Below are 17,141 nucleotides of genomic sequence, written 5' to 3'. Positions count from 1 at the left end.
AATACAAAAATAAGATTTCGGTTATAAATCTGTGGCAACAAGGAATAACAACATAAGTCAACTTATGTCGAAATTGAGATTTTCACAAAATCTGATGCACAATAAGCGGTTCTATCTACCATATTTTTTTCGTATTTTTATCTTAAGCGGTTTTTGAATTACAGGTAAAAGAAAAATGACATTAGCATTGACTTCTTATGGGAAGCCAAACTTTCAAAACGCTCTCCTGAAAAGTTGTAAAAACTGACTTATGTTGTTTTTCCTTGTTGCCACAGAAATAAGAAAGAGGCCGTGTTTTAATGGATGTTGAATAAAATGCACGAGTGAGTCTCACGTACTTGCTCTTATGATAAATATGGTGGATTTTTTTATTAATACCGGGAAATGCAATAACACCTTAGCCCCTCGGACTTAGTTGTTTAGCCCAGAGATTTCTCTAGACTTAAATTTTTGAACATCTGTGTTCCCAAACTGTTTTTCCATAAATTGTTTAGATTTGGTTTTAAAACATCAAAACTATCGTTTGGAATGACAATTATTTTTTTTTAACTATTAGTTTAATTTTATTAGTAAAACTTTTCTTTTCAAAAACATACAAGAAAATCCAAAAGCCGAAAAAATGACGACTCTTTATTTTTTGTGTCAGCTGATTTCGGAACATTTAATATGCAGTGCTGCAAATTTTTCTGGTTAAGCCCCGACGCATTTTTATGGTCCAGTTTAGCCCGGGTGTAATAAAAAACACACCTAATGTTAAAACTTTTTATTGAAAAAATTTGGGAAATTTTAAAATAAGATTTCTAAAGGAATTTCATAAGAAATATAAAAAAAATACAGTTTTTATAATTAATTAAACAACTTTTATCCTTGTATGGCGTTTGAGTTCTTTCTTGCATTTGAAAAGAAATTTTTGAAAAAAATCGTTAGAGCCGGTTTTTAAAAAAATAATTTTTTGTATGTAATTTGGTATGTCATTTTTAAGAAAATATTATTCAACACACAAAAACAAAATCGTCAAAAAATTGATTTAAAAAAAAAATTGTTTTGCTTTTTTAACGGTATTTTTTTTTTTGGACTGAGATAGTCATATGCATTGCTCTAAATAAAACTAGAAGATTAAATGCTGGGCTCAAAAAGTTTTTTTCATTGAAAATTAACCGAACCTATCTTTATTTTACCATTTTTTGTTTTACTCACTGTAGTATCGAGTTTCATTCCGAATAAGTAATCGAACAAGTCTTTATAAAATAACAATCGAACAGGTCTGAATAATAAAACGTCAAGTCAAAGTCAACCGTGCCGAACCGGGAAAATCTCTCGGAAGAGGGATCACTTGAATGCCAACCGTTGAGCTACGAACATAAGATATAACATTGGCGACGAGGATACAAAAAACAAACAAACGAAGAGTGGCTTTATTTATTCCGACACATTTATACATAGAAGCAATAACTGTTTTTGGTAAGTGAATATCCTAATAAAAAAATTGTTTTATCTTTTATTCATGCAGCAAATAACGGAGAAATTCAGCCCTATCGAGGTATCCGTTCGGAGAAATTTCCGAAACGATAGTCCGTTCCGATCGGAACTTACATTTCTTTCAAGGTATCCACTTCTGAACAAAAAAAATAAAGTATACAATCGCATTCATTTGACACATGTGTCAGCGTCATTTATTCAATAAATAAAAATTATTGTGATGCTCAAGTCTTTTTAATTTCAACCAACTTCTCTTGCTGAGGCTCTGTCGCTATTTTTTATTAATCTACACTAAAAAACAAAATTATATTTACATTTTTATATTTTTTTTTCTGTGAAATTCAACTTTTCTGAAAATATTCCGCAGCTATTTTGTGTCGGAGAATTTCCGATAAAATTCAAAGCACAACTGTCAAAAAGTCTTTGCTAAACACGCTTCATCGCAATGCGTTGATGGGCGCCATGTTTCATCGGAAGATTCTCCGATATGTCAATCGGAACGGATACCTCGATAGAAAATTCTCCGATTTCGAACAAATCGGAAAAAAAAATGTCTCCGAACGGATACCTCGATAGGGCTGATTATTGGAAATAATGAAAAAAAATCTGCTTTAGGGAGAGAAGTCGACGATCTAAAGTGTGATAATTTTATTAAACAAGAAGATGTTTCGCATTGGGGAGAGCAGTCAACGATCCTTTGTGAATTATGTATTGTGATTATATTATTACATTGGGGAGAGAAGTCGATGATCCAATATGATGACTAAATGGGATAGAAGTCGTCGTACATGTAGTGGAAATTCATTTTTTTTTTGCAATCCAACAGGAATGTAATCTTCCAACAAAGATTCCGTTATAAGAGTGAAAAACAAAATGGATTCACAATTTGAGTTGCCTGAAAGTAGAATTACAATAAAAGAAATTGTATATAGAGTTACAGCGTGTTCATGTGTGTTTTTTTTTTATTCTTCCTCTGCTTATCTTAGAGATGATGCGTCAAGGAGATGGTCCACCACCGTTTGAATTTAACACCGATACGAATTGCCGAAACCAATGGAGAGTGTGGCTCCGTTCATTTGAAATTTTTGCAGAAGCGACTGCTTTAAACGAAAACAAGAACAAACTCAATTGGATGCTGCACTACGCTGGCCCCAAGGTCCAAACGGTCTATGCATCTTTGCCGGACAAAGACGTGGAAGACACTAAAAGGGGACCCTTGGCGTCTGGCTACTCCAAATTTGATACGTGCTCGTATGATAGAGCAGTGTCAAAGTTGTGTGCTTTCTTCGAGCCTAAGCAGAACATTTCTTTTGAGCGACATGTGTTTCATCAAATGAAACAAGGCGAAGATGAACGCATCGACATGTTCTTAATGCGTTTGCGTGAACAGGCCGATCGGTGCGAATTTGGTCTTTAACTGGAAGACGGTATAAAACACCAAATCACCATCGGATGTTCGTCAATTGCCTTGCGTCGGAAAATCCTTGAAAGAGGAGATGAGAATCTCGATAACATTGTCAAGTTGGCTCAAATCCACGAAGTTGTGGAAAAGCAACAAAGAACATTTGATAAGGGCAAGGAAGTCATTCCCAATCTTGAGCCGCATGAGAAAAGTGAGAGCGTGTGCCAAATAAAATCGAAGAAAATATCTTGGGACCAAAACAATAGTTTCAATAATACCATCTGTGGAAGGTGTGGTCTAAGAGAACATAAGGCTTCGGACGCAAAATGCCCAGCGAAAGGCAAGAGCTGTAAAAGTTGTGGTCGCAAGGACCACTTTGCTCGCCGATGCTTTATGCGAGGAGATTTGGCAATGAAGAAGTATACTTTAAAACGGAAAGCAGATGGAGATGAGCCACACTTTAAGAATACCAAGCGTGAATCGGTTCAAATGATTGACCAGAATTTGAAAGGTATTGAGAGTGAGTATGAAAATGTTTTCATGGTTGATAACAATGAAGTCTATAACACCATTTGGTGTAACATTGGGGGTGTCGATGTTGAGGTCATTGTGGATTCGGGAACAAAACGGAACATAATAGATCGTTTGTCATGGATTGAGTTGAAGGCTAAAAATATTCAGATGTCGGAACGCACCAACGAAGTTGATTTCCAGTTCCGTGGTTACGGTGGTCATAAATTGAACATTTTGGGGAAATTCGCTGCGTTCATCAAAGTCCCCAATCGGGAGTCTTACGCGGAGTTTTACGTAGCAGATGAGTTTGGCAAGATACTAATTGGCCATGATACTGCCAAAGCCTTAGGTATAGTATATTATATTAAATTGCTTTATTTCACTTAATTACTTCTTGAACGCGTTTCAATAGGTATTTTGAAAATTGGCTATAATGCAAACCCAAATACATCTGACGTAAACGTTATCAACTTGAACAAAAATATTATCTCGAATGACTCAAAAGTAAAACAGTTTGGCAAAATTAAGGGTGTACTGGTCGATATTCCACTGAAGCCAGATGTAAAAGGTGTTATTCAGCCTTACCGTCGTATTCCAGCACCCTTAGAAAAACGAGTTGATGAAAAAATCGAAGAAATGTTGCAACAGGGTATAATTGAAAAAGTTGATGGAGTGTCCAAATGGGTATCCGGAATTGTAGTCGCCCCAAAAGGGTCGGATGATATACGGATTTGTGTGGACATGCGGCGAGCCAATTTAGCGGTTGAAGTGAACACCATCCACTGCCGACAATGGATGACTTTCTACCGCATTTGGATGATGCAAAAGTTTTTACAAAATTGGACGTAAGGCAAGCTTTTCATCAGGTTAATTAATTATTTTCTTTGCTTTGTTCTCTCTATTATTATACAACTTTAATAAAAAATAAAGCTAAAAAAAAAAAAGTCAAGATCGGATTGTATAAAGAGTTCTTCTTTTAGGTTGAAATTTCGCCGGAGTCACGAGAGATTACGACGTTTATGACCAGAAAAGGACTTTTCAGATATAAGCGGTTAATGTTCGGCATTACATGTGCCCCTGAAATATTTCAAAAGTTGATGGAACAGATTTTAAGTAGTTGTGAGGGTGTCATAATATTCATTGATGACATTGTTGTTTTTGCACCAACAAAAGAACTTCATGATTTACGATTGAAAAAAGTGCTAGACCGAATGCGAAAGTTTAATGTCACTTTAAACAAGGAAAAATGTGAATTTGCTGTTTCTGAAATATCTTTTAATGGCCATCGGCTGTCAGGCTCGGGAATCAAACCAATGCACGACAAATTGGAAGCAGTTAAGCAATTTCGAGAGCCAAATGATGCTGAGGAAGTGCGAAGTTTCTTAGGTTTGGTCAACTACGTCAGCAAATTTATTCCAAATCTAGCCACAATTAGCGAACCATTGCGTCGGCTTACAAAAAAAGATGTTAAGTTTCAATGGGGTTGTAATCAACAGAAAGCTTTTGAACTGTTGAAACAAAGTCTGACGCATGAATTGACTCTTGGTTACTACGATGTAAAGTGCCCAACACAAGTTATGGCTGATGCCAGTCCCGTAGGTCTAGGGGCTGTTTTACTCCAAACACAAGAAGGTGATTCAAGGATCATATCATATGCGAGTCGGAGTTTGACAGCACCTGAAAAAAATTATGCACAAACCGAGAAAGAAGCATTAGCATTAGTTTGGGCTGTGGAACGGTTTCACTTCTTTTTGTTTGGACGACATTTCGATTTAATCACAGATCATAAGGCATTGGAAACTCTGTTTGGACCAAAATCAAAACCTTGTGCCCGTATAGAAAGGTGGGTTATTCGCCTTATGTCATATAAATTCAGGGTCATTTATAAGCCCGGCAAATCCAATATTGCTGACCCCTTATCTCGTCTAATAAAACAAGTCCATATGAAATTGGATGAAAGCACTGATACCGAAGAGTACATTAAATGGATTATGTGGTACGCAGAACCAAAAGCAATCAAATTAAAAGAAATTGAAGAAAAATCAGAAACAGATATCGAAATACAAGCAGTTAAAAAAGCAATATCTGAAGGCAGTTGGATAAACGATGTTTCAGCGTTTAAGATTTTTGAGCACGAACTGTCATTTGTGGGAGGAATTTTGCTACGTGGCACACGGATCGTCATCCCTGAAAAGCTACGTGAACAAGCACTTAAATTGGCCCACGAAGGCCATCCTGGTATGACTTTGATGAAGAGAAGACTAAGAGCCAAAGTTTGGTGGCCAAAGATCGATGCTGAAGTAGATGTGTTTGTGAAAAAATGCAGAGGTTGCATTTTAACAAGTGCATTGGTACCTCCGGAACCACTGAAACGAACGCAATTACCATCGGCTGCATGGCAACATCTTGCCATTGACTTCTGTGGACCTCTACCTTCAGGTCATCATCTATTCGTTATCGTTGATTACTATAGCCGCTTTATTGAGGTTGAAGTCATGAAAAAGATAGATTCTTCAGAGGCCATTAAACGCCTTAAAAGAATTTTCGCTCGCTTTGGGTTACCCCTTTCAGTAACAGCAGATAACGGTCGTCAGTTTATAAGTGACGAATTCAAAGAATATTTATGTACCAATAACATTCAGCTGATTAGTACAATTCCATATTGGCCTCAACAAAATGGGGAGGTCGAGCGCCAAAATCGATCGTTACTGAAAAGATTAATCATTTCTCAGAATGAAAAAGGGAATTGGCAGGAGGACTTGCAAGTCTATATCCTTATGTACCATTCGACACCGCATTCAACAACTTTAAAAACTCCTGCGGAGTTAATGTTTAAAAGAAATATTCGCGACAAATTACCGTCAATCAACCAACTGCTAGACGGTGACCACGAAGACGTTGACCACGAAGTCCGAGATCAAGATGCTAGAGAAAAGTGGAAAGGAAAGTGCTATGCCGACAACAAGCGTCACGCAAAAGTAAGTGACGTTAAAGAAGGAGATGATGTTGTTGTGAAGCGCCAGATAGTTACAAATAAACTTGCTACTACATTTGAGCCCGTAGCTTACAAAGTGGTTGATCGAAAAGGATCTGAAGTAACGGTTGAAAACCCAAACACAGGAACTGAGTATCGAAGAAATGTAGCACATGTAAGAAAAGTACCACCGGGTGTTTTTAAGGCAGCATCGGCAACTACCTCATCCCCACCTGTGCAAACATTGCCAATGGAAGAAACACAAGCACCAAAAAGGAAGCGAACGATGCCAAATCATTTTCTAGAATATGACCTTTCAGAAGTGTAAGAAAAAAAAAGAAAAAAAAAATATGTATTTGATTTAAAAAAAAAAAAAAAAAAAAAAGAGGAAAGTATATGTAGTATCGAGTTTCATTCCGAATAAGTAATCGAACAAGTCTTTATAAAATAACAATCGAACAGGTCTGAATAATAAAACGTCAAGTCAAAGTCAACCGTGCCGAACCGGGAAAATCTCTCGGAAGAGGGATCACTTGAATGCCAACCGTTGAGCTACGAACATAAGATATAACACTCACCACAACAAAAATTTTTGTTTGTATAGTACAACACTTTTTTGTTTTAATTACTCAAACTATATCAGTAGTTAATCTATTTCTATTGCTATCCTCAAAACTTTTGTTTTAAATAAATTAAATGTTTATTTCATTCAAAATTTGGCTTTTGGGTGAAATTTCAAACCGTAAGTTTTAAGAACGGAATAAGTCCAACGTTTCTAAACCAGAAACCGATAGATTTAAAATTTTTTTCTCATTCGACTCAAATCCACATAATCTTTATTTTATCTGAAGGTCAAACATCTGAAAACAGTAAAATATAGAAGCTATTCAGTTTTTTGCGTTTTCCCAACAATTTTGCAAAATGGACTTATTCCGTTATTAAAACTGACGATTCATTTCTTCACTGCATTAAACATTTTGGATGATCAAGGTACAATTCTGGAGAGCCTAATCTCAAATCTCTCTTCGCCTGTTTAATTTTCAGGTATTCGAATACAAATTACAAGCAAAATATATCAAAGATGTTTTCAATTGGTTAATAAAATAAACTTACCCATGAAACATCGAACCTCGTAACTGGTCCCAATTGGAGCCCCATAATAACGCTTAGCCGGTACTAGTTGAACACTGGGTGGTGCTTGCGGTGTTAAACTCAACGTAAATGGATGAGCCCCTTCCCCCAATCGTTTAATCAGAGCGTCCTAATAAAATTATACACAATTTTTTTAGAACTTAAGTAACTATTATGTAAAGATATAGCATGCTATCATATTCTTATTGTAGTCTATCATTATTCTTTCAGTTACTTTAATATGTATTTGTCATATATTTATATTGTCATAACCGATCGGTTTCTGTTCATAATTTTCCCTAACGATCATTATTTCTGTTACAGAAATTTTGTATTAAAAAGTGCTTTTATTTCTCTTTCTCTGCTTTAATTTAACGTTCTCTACTTAAATACTTTTTTGTATGAATAAATTACAGTATGGTTAAAAGTAAAGGGATTAAAAAGACAAAAAAGATTTAATTTATTTGTGGAGCTCATTTTTTGTGTAGGTACATAATGATCTTTAATTTTAGAGTTGTGGTGGAGGCAGTTTATACTACATTCTATTCAAAGTTCCTCTTCACAAGATTATTTCTTTGTGATAAATATTTTATCATTTGAAGAAGTATCCAATCTTAGTCGAAAACAGATTAGGTAAATAGTTATGTTTATCTTAATGCACTTTGCAATTTGGTCTATAAAAATGGTTCAATTTTTACATGCAGTACTAAATCGCATTACTGCTTTTTTGCATGCTTGATGGCTATTTGGCTTGAGTTTGGCCAGTTTTCGGAAAAGCATAATCTTGCACAAACCCTTGTATATATAAACTATATAGTACTATCATGAACGTGAATTTATTAGGTCCGCTACCTTTAACTAGGGTATGCTGCGATAGCTTTATTCCAGCTTTGAAAGGTAGAATGAAGGAATAAAATACGTGTGTAAGAGGGAGAAAAATAATTAGGGACTGAGGAAAATTAAAAAAAAAAAAAAACGAAAAAATAAAATGACATAAGCTCAAAAATATTGATTTCACAGAAATACAGTGTACGCACAGTAAAAGATATTTATGTTAGCTACCTAGAACTTTGATCAAATAACTTATTCGGTCAAACCAATAGTTTGGGAGATATAGATCAATTCGCGTTTTCCAAAATGGTGCCTTTCGCCAGGGGGTTGGTGTCCCGAAAACCAGGACTTAAGCTTTTCGCATATCTACCCTTCTTTCACATTTGAAAAAAATCAGCCTTCCTGTATTTCGTTCCATAAAATGCCTGTTTTTTACTAACTTTCCTTCACTAATAGGCTATGACCGATACATTATTGAAACAATATGTTATTAAAACATTTACTTACCTGTAATGGACTTAGTGATTGACGAGACGGATCTTCAGTTCGTGGCCATACTTGGTGTAAGGACATTATAGCTTCATTACAAAAACGCAGACCCATTACTTCTTCGTCTTCCCGACCATACCTACCAATCAATATTTAATTTCAGAAAATATTTTAGTTAAAATATAATTATCTTCTAGTTAGTCATACATATTTTTTCCCAGCAAAAGTCTAACTTTCCGTACTAATATGCAATTCTAATTTTTCATACGGAGGAGTTGAAGTACACAATTAGAAAAATTTGCACTGTTTTCGTTTTTTTTTAACCATTTAAGGCTGTAAAAGTAACGACAAAACGAGTACCCGCAGGCATACGTTACTTTTGATACTAGTACCTGCATCAATAATATCGTTACTCATTACTTTCGTATAATTCGCCTTTTTCGTATATTTCGTATATTTCGTGTGTTTCGCATGTTTCGTTACTTTCGCATGCTTCGTATGTTTCGTACATTTGGTATATTTCATGTATTTTATACGTTTCGTATGTTTGGTATTTTAAGTATGTTTCGTACGTTGGTATAAGGGTGTAAAAATTTTTTTTTTTGAAAAAAAAAAAACCAAAAACAATTTTTATAATCTAATGTCGTTTTCTATTGACTTTTCAGATTTTTGTGTAAAATTCTCAGATTTTCCACTGCAAATAGAATATGAAATCTAGTTTTGTAATTGTGTGCGAAATCTGTGCGTATAAAAAAAATAAAACAACAACAAATGTTCAGACAAATGTCAAACAGAGGAGTGTGTGTGACAGTGCGTGTGTTTGTATGCGTGAATCTTGATAAAAATCCAGAATCAGATTCTTGAATCTCAGATTCATTTTTTTGTCATTTTTTTGAATCTCAAGACGCAAATAGATCATGAAATCTGAGATTTGTCCACTATTTCCCCTCTTCACCCCCCCTTTCAGCTGTCAAATTCACAATAGAATATTAATAGAAAACGACATAAGCTTCATTTTAAGGCCATAAACATTAATTTAAGTTGCTTCGTTCTCATGTTATAAGAGTTTGAAGGTAGCTATACTGATTTTTTTTTTCGATTTTTTTTAATCAAACGTTGAAACTTTTTTTGATTTTTTTTTCTAAATTTTCGACAAAACTTGGTAAGTTTTTGTTTATATTCGTTCCGTAATCTTGTCACAATTCTTTAGAGACCTTTATTTCAAAAGTACATCGCGCAGATCTCGGAATATTAACACTTCAATACAACCATGTCGAATAATTTTTAATTTTTTTTTTCTATTGAGAGTGATTTTCAAACCTTGTTTTCTCTGCTTTTTTTTTAGTTGAAAATTTAGTTGAAACTGGAAATAAACAAATTTTTTGAAAAACCAAAAAACTTTTTTACATTCTTAAGCTATATTCAAGACCATTAACAAAAACGTTATAAAAACATTATTTGCGGCGTGGGTATATTTCGGCCACATCGATATTATTATATTTCTGTATAATTATGTATTATCGATAACACAAAGATCCTTGGCACTACTGTTTTTAACGAGACAAAAGTAAACTCCAGATAATTATCTGGAGTTAGCATTCCTAGACCAGTTCCAATAATTTTTGAAAATAAAAAAAATATTAGCAGCAATATGGGTGGTTGGAAAATTTAGGATAAATGGTGTATGAAAGGGGAAAAATAAATTGCCCACAAACAAATTGGGGGAAAGGGGTGGGTGGGCGAAAAAGTGGGGTGGGTGTCAAAAATCGTGGTTTTTTACGATTTCTGTCAAAAGTAGACCTCCTATCGAAAAAAGTTAAAAGACAAAAGTTGTAGATCGTAAAAGTGTCTACAACTTTTACGCAAACCATTTTTTTATATAACCTCAAAATATTGAAATTTTTTTTTATTTTTAATTTTTATCTTTTACAAAAATGGTTGAATTTTAACAAAACTTGGTCAAACATTACTTTGTTATATTTTCTATGTATTTGAAAAAAAATTTTGAGCAAAAAGTTAATTTTTGGATTTTTGACGAATTTAATTTAAAAAAATAGCCTATTTTTCAAACAAAAAAGTTGCCGAAAAAATTTTTGATTTTTGAAAAGTTTGGAGTGCAATTATTTAGATTAAAACATATTATTTAAGATTGTGTGGAAAAACTATACTTTTGTTTTAGAAAATATTGAGAAAAATTGAAAAAAAAACAAAAAAACGATTTTTAAGATCGATTTTTCCGTAAATGACTGTAATATTGGCGAGAAATAATTCCATAGAAACTAAATTATACTTTTCTAATGGCCTTTGACCTTTTTAATTTTAATCTAGCATTAGAATAGCTCTAACGTGAAAAGTTTTTGAGATATTGAATTTTGAACGTCCAAAACACTATTTTTGGGATGCTTTGCATGGTAATATCGCAAAAACGTGATGTGATAGAATTTCTTTGACTTTGGATTCGAGCTCAGCGCCCAAAAAATTATAAGAAAAATATATTTTGATTTCTATAAAAGAAACTTTTTGACTAGTGAAATTGCACAAGGCATTCGATTTTTTCTGCCCTTAGCATCAAACTATTTGATGCTATTTTCTTATCTAAATTTTGTCTAATATATTGTCTTTAATATTAGTTATATAACAATTAGATATACAATTATTTTTCAAAAGCTGATCTTTTATATGTAAGCACCTTAGAGAGGGCTGGAAGAATGCTTGTAGGCTGAAAAGGTAAAACAGATTTTTTGTTCTTCTGCACTGTACAGTGTATTGGACATATATTTTCGCCGTTTTCCAACCAGAGGAAAAAGTTGAAGTTGTTAGAACAGAATTAATGAGAACGCTGGGAAAATAAGTTTTAAAAATTTTGTGGGAATCTCGTCAGTTCTAACAGCATTTTATAGTAGAAATCTTGCAGCCGAAATTTCTATAATACATAGCAATAACAAACCTCTTTAACATTTTTCGTTTATCCCTTCAGTTTAAGAGTTAGGGTGATTTTTTTGAAACACGTCAAGGGTGATTTTCTTATTTTTGTCATATCTCTTTTGTTTGAGTTTTTTTTGAAAATAAGTTCGTAGTGAAAGTTGTAAATCTTTTTATTACCTTCATTCACGGTTTTTGATTTGACAGACCGTTTTCGAATTATAGGCAAAAAAACTTCAAAAAATTGCAATTTTTTATACAGAGACGAAGGTACTAATACAGGGTTATTTGCACAAGGTGTAACAAAAACCTAGGGCTTGTAGGTTGCACTCAGACAAGAAAAAAATCGTATTCGTCAATTCGAAAAACCGTAAGGTAATGTAAAAAAAAAGGTAATAAAAAGATCTATAACTTTTACTAAATTTCGAAATAACTAATGGCTATTATATTTACTATGGGAAGGGGGTCTATCCCCTGCCTTTAGGAGGGAGAGGCAATTTTCTAAAAAAAAATTATTAATAAAAAAATGTATTAAATAATTTATTAAAAAACAACGGCAGCACTGAAAGTTATAAGTGATACCATTTCCGAAAGGAAGAATTGTACATTTAATTGTAATTTTATAATCAATATATTTCAACTAATAGTTTTTGAAATAATCGATTTCAAAGTTAAAAACAGTCGAAAAAAAATTTTAAAAAACTCATTAATTTCTATTTTTGTTCAGACTGTAAATTTTAATAAAAAATTGACTCATGCAGAAAACTCTCTCATTGATTCCTTATCAAATAGTGAAAACTATATGTTTCTATGCCTTCTAGGTTTTGAGGAAATTGAAAAATAATTTTATCAGATATTTCTTTTTTCAAATTATTTTTTTTTTATTTTTCAATTTTGATTTGTTTGGGATTTTCTTCAAGAATGAATTATAGGACTTTTAATTTTAAGGGTATTCACGTAACGAGATAATTTTCTACTTTGCAGAAAAATAGAAAATTTCGCAAAATAATTGAGTAAACAAGGGAAACAAACAGCTGTTTGTTGAACGTCAAATCAAACTTATAAAATGTATTCAATTAAAAAAATAAAGTCAAGCTAATTTTGCAAATACTATGTAACAATAAAAAAAATTTAATTTGCTCAAATAAAATAATATTCTCTTTTCAATATTATCTGAATCTGAATAATAACACTGTGCAAGTCGAAATTCTTGACAGGCACGCGAATAACTGTTTCGCCCTATGTCGGACCCGAGAAATCGAATGGCATCATTAGTTTTTCGATTTATCGGTACGACTTCGAACAAAATTTTTTTTGAAAGTTTTTTCAATTATTTTGAGAGTTTCCCACGGACTTTAGTCAGTTTTCAGCCAAAAACAAAATTTATGTTGCTAATAATTCTGCTCAAACGTTATTTGCTACCAGAAGAAAGACATTATAAACAATTTTGAAAAATTTATTTGAATGTTTATTGATTTTTTTGAAAAAATTAAAAAAAAAAATCGAAATTTTTTACATTGTTTATCGTTTTTTCGCTCAGACCAAACAAAATTTTTTTTTAGAAATCACAATACTTCGTATCAACTATATATGTAACTGCAGTCGATTCTAAATCCCGCTAAATCAAATAGTCATTTGAACTGTGTAAAAGCGAAAAATTTGCCAATATCCTTTTTAAGTATTGTAACGATGAATTACTGAACTACTTTTAAGATAAAAGTCTGAACACACTACCTACTACTGCAAAGGTAGAAATGTGAACGGACCTTTAGTAATTAAGAAACTACCCTCTGAACACATCCCAAAATATCCCACTGAACACATCCCAAAATATCCCACTAGACTGGAAGTATGAAGCGCCCCTCCTGGAAAGGAAATTTCGAGAGGCAGGGACGAGAGCCTTCGAGGACGTTCTCGAGTCTCGAGATTCCGGTATAAAAGGGCAGCGTAGACACCGACTGCACAGTTTAATCTTGAAAGTGAAAGAGAACAGTACAAAGTGAAATAAAGTGTTGCGAATTGTTAGTAGTAAATAAAGTGATTTAAAAGTGTGTTTGTTTGAGCGAATAATAAAAGTAAATTGAGTTGAAATAAAGTGTGTTCTTATTTGAACGGAAATATAAGTGGAAATTAAATAAGTTTTATTGGAACCCAGAATAAAACATTACGGTATTTTTTAGGAGAGGAATTCGTAGTTAAAAGTTTAAAAAAGCCCTGCTTCCGGTAAACGAATTTAAAAATGGCCGAATATTCAGCGGCATCTCTAGTTTTGTAGGTACAAAGAGTGATAAGTTGGTTGATATAAATTGCGAGCGTTAGCGAGCACGAAATTTTTTTTTAAGAAACAAATTTTAACCATTCTAAGGCTTTATAAAAAAAATTATTTCGTACAATTTAATATATAAGACATTGAAAAATGGACTTTTTCTTGCACAGAAATTTTGTAGCAGAAAATTGACAGGTACATTCTATCTATTGAGTTCTAAATGAAATTAGCAATACTTAAAAACCAAAATTTTAAATAATCCAAGTTGTTTGACATGAGCTAATTACACTGGTCAACAAGGTTTTTGTAACAGAAACCAGGGTATACTTTTCTATAGGCTGAGCTCGAATCCGAAGTCAGAAAAATTCTATCACATCACGTTTTGGAGATATTCCCGTTAGAAAATCGAAAATGCCGATTTTTACCAGTTTTCAAAGTTATTTTTTAGCGTTTACTTATTTTTAAATTAAATTTGTAACAGTTTCTATAAGAATTGTGTCAAAATTTGAAAGCGATTGGTACAGAACTTTTCGATATTTGCTATTAAAAGCAAATAAATATGAGATGCCCCAAACACTTTGATTTCAAGTTATGATTTCTCGAGGAAGAAAATAGATATTTAAAAGATTTGAACGGATTTAGAGAGACAAAACTTAATTCTTTTAGAAACTGTTACAAATTCAATTTAAAAAAAATAAGTAAACGCTAAAAAATAACCCTGAAAACTGGTAAAAAGCGGCATTTTCGATTTTCTAACGGGAATATCTCAAAAACGAGATGTGATCGAATTTTTCTGACTTCGGTTTCGAGCTCAGCACACAAAAAACCTATACCTAGAAGAGTATACCCTGTTTTCTGTAACAAAAAAGAAGTTTAATTTTGTTGACCAGTGTTATACTTCACTTTGAAATTTAACAATAAACTGAAATTTTATTAAATTAATTAATTTTATAATTTGAAACAAAAGAATAACGAAATGTTGTAAATACAGTGCTTTGCAAAAGTATAATAGCACCATATAAAAATGCTATTTATATAAAACCGAGTATTGCAGCGACACCCTACTATTTTTTTTTATTAAAGGGGATCAAAAAACAAGAATGTTGAGAAGAACAAAATGTCCCGTTACTTTCTCTTATAATTTTTAGAAATAAAAACAAGCTTTTTACCAGTTTTCGAGGTTATTTCCTAGCGTTGGTAGGTACTACAGTCTCTGAATAAATCGATACATTTATTTTCGCTTACATACTGGATTTAAGGTTAACATAGAACAAAAGTGGGTAATAAGCAACTGAAGATATCTCGGACAGTAGAAAAGATGTCTGAAAGATTTAAATAGATTTAAGGGTAATATTTCAAAAACGAGATGTGATCGAATAAGTCCGTCTTTGGATTCGAGTTCGGCCACCGAAACCCTTTGAAAAAGCATAGTTTAGTCTCGGCACCAAAAACCCTGCAGAAGTACTTGTGGTATTTAAAGGGTTTTTAAAAGAGCATTTTAAGGTGTTAACATAGTGCTTAGGAAATGGTCAAAGAGATAAAAACTCTTTATAATGGACCAAACAATTTTCGTTTTCCTTTATACAAACTTCATCGACAGCTTCTGCAACGATGCAAAATTGGTAGTGATTTTAAGGGAGATTTTCATATAAGTAATCAAATCACTAAAATACAAAAACAAATCATTTAGTGCTGCGTATATTAGACTTGTATATGTTTATAATATAGGTATCTTTTGATTTTCTGGAAAAAAATTTCGGGGGGGGGGGGGGTTAAACACCCAACCCCCCCCCCCCCCCCTAAATACGGCTATGGTCGAATGGGCTTATTTGTTCAAATTGTTCAAAACGAATATGTGGAAGCCTGGATTTTGGAGTCCCAATGATATGTGTACGCATGTGTAAATAAATTCGCTAGATTAACTCGTTGCAAAATATTTTTCCCATAAAAATTTTGACAGCTCATTTCTACCGATAGAAAATCTATGGTTTCTACCGTTTCTATGGGTTTTCCGCGTTTACGTGAATACCCCTTTTATCTATAAAATGAGCCCTTTGTTGTTTTTGTAACCATCACATTGTAGAAGCAATCTAACGTCCTATATTTCAAAGTTATGTCAGATTCTGGATGAAGATCAATAGGTCTGTTTAATGAATCTCATCCGCACAGAAAAGATCCGAAAAGTACAAGTTTGTGTGTTACATGAAGGAAAACCTTGTCCTAAACTGTTCTACAAACTGTCATTTTGTGTTCCATGAAGTTTTCCAGCACAGATGAGTTCTAGTTTTTCTGCTCCTACTTTTGAGGTAGAGCAAACGAGTGAAGTGTCAAACAGAAACTGATTTGTTTTATTCTTACAAAAAAGGCGTACTTTTCTGATCTTTATTGTTCTGACAGTTTTCAAGAATTTGTGCTGTTCTGATATTTTCTGTTCCAGTTTTTCTTCATTAAACAGACCTAATCTGTCATTGTGAATGAGTGAAATAATCCAGTAGGTATTTGGAGTTAACAATTAAATAATAGGCTTTTCTTCTTCCGCCATAACATTATCTCAAAAAGACCACAATTTTTTAAGCAAACTTACCGAAATGTTAAGGTCAGCTGAGCATAAATTCTGTATCCTTGGACCGTCGATGGATCTACAAAAACAATACCACATAAGATTGTTGGGGTCGAACCGGTGAGAACAATTTCACGGGTTGGCAAGTAAAGCGTTATACTGGAGTTAGATGACGTCTTTTTGTAAACTCGTTGTGTACCAAACGCTTCATCTTTGGTCGATAATTGCGATTGAGACAGCTGCTTGAGTCTGAAATTTGAAATGGGTGAAGTTTAGTATTATTGATTATCTGCATACACTTATAAGATCTTCTTTCAAAAAATTTTAAAACCAAATCAACCCATGCATGTTATATTTGTATTGAAAGAAGTTGTGTGCTTAAGCTACTCGTACAATAAAACTTACATACACACTGCCCGAAATAAGTAGGTATAAAGACAATCATTCAAATTTTTTTTAAACTGACAAGGAGGCTAAAGATATTGGACCTCACTAATAATCAAATTTAAAGCTCACTTTAACATGTATCTAAATTCTACATGTTTCACCATACCAAAAACCAATTTAATAGTCA

The 17,141-nt window shown here is 33.1% G+C and overlaps 2 protein-coding genes across 7 annotated transcripts in view; one reads left to right on the top strand and one right to left on the bottom strand.

Annotated features, from left to right (window-relative positions):
• Positions 1-17,141, bottom strand: part of LOC129910214 (uncharacterized) — an 80,263-nt gene that overhangs the window by 8,022 nt on the left and 55,100 nt on the right. For all 6 annotated transcript variants that reach the window (XM_055987498.1, XM_055987493.1, XM_055987494.1 and 3 more), the window contains 3 exons: positions 16,592-16,816; positions 8,838-8,958; positions 7,482-7,629 (listed from right to left, as the gene is read on the bottom strand). In XM_055987498.1, coding sequence (XP_055843473.1) covers positions 7,482-7,629; positions 8,838-8,958; positions 16,592-16,816 — 494 coding nt within the window. The remainder of the gene's footprint in view (positions 1-7,481; positions 7,630-8,837; positions 8,959-16,591; positions 16,817-17,141) is intronic.
• On the top strand, positions 1,069-4,338 carry LOC129910216 (uncharacterized). Its single transcript, XM_055987500.1, has 3 exons — positions 1,069-1,461; positions 2,095-3,743; positions 3,807-4,338. Exons 2-3 carry the CDS (start codon positions 3,275-3,277, stop codon positions 4,241-4,243), a joined length of 906 nt encoding a protein of 301 aa, XP_055843475.1. The 5' UTR covers positions 1,069-1,461; positions 2,095-3,274; the 3' UTR covers positions 4,244-4,338.

The sequence above is a fragment of the Episyrphus balteatus genome, chromosome 2 (genome assembly GCF_945859705.1).
Source record: "Episyrphus balteatus chromosome 2, idEpiBalt1.1, whole genome shotgun sequence".
In the NCBI taxonomy this organism is placed as follows: domain Eukaryota; kingdom Metazoa; phylum Arthropoda; class Insecta; order Diptera; family Syrphidae; genus Episyrphus; species Episyrphus balteatus.
The sequence above is the reverse complement of the archived record's forward strand: the minus strand, read 5'-3'. Positions and strand labels throughout refer to the sequence as shown.

Excerpts from the sequence above, each read along its gene's own strand:
- LOC129910216 (XM_055987500.1), top strand. The coding sequence starts at position 3,275 with ATGCGAGGAGATTTGGCAATGAAGAAGTATACTTTAAAACGGAAAGCA. Across the intron at positions 3,744-3,806 it reads TGATACTGCCAAAGCCTTAG|GTATTTTGAAAATTGGCTAT; the intron begins GTATAGTATATT and ends GCGTTTCAATAG.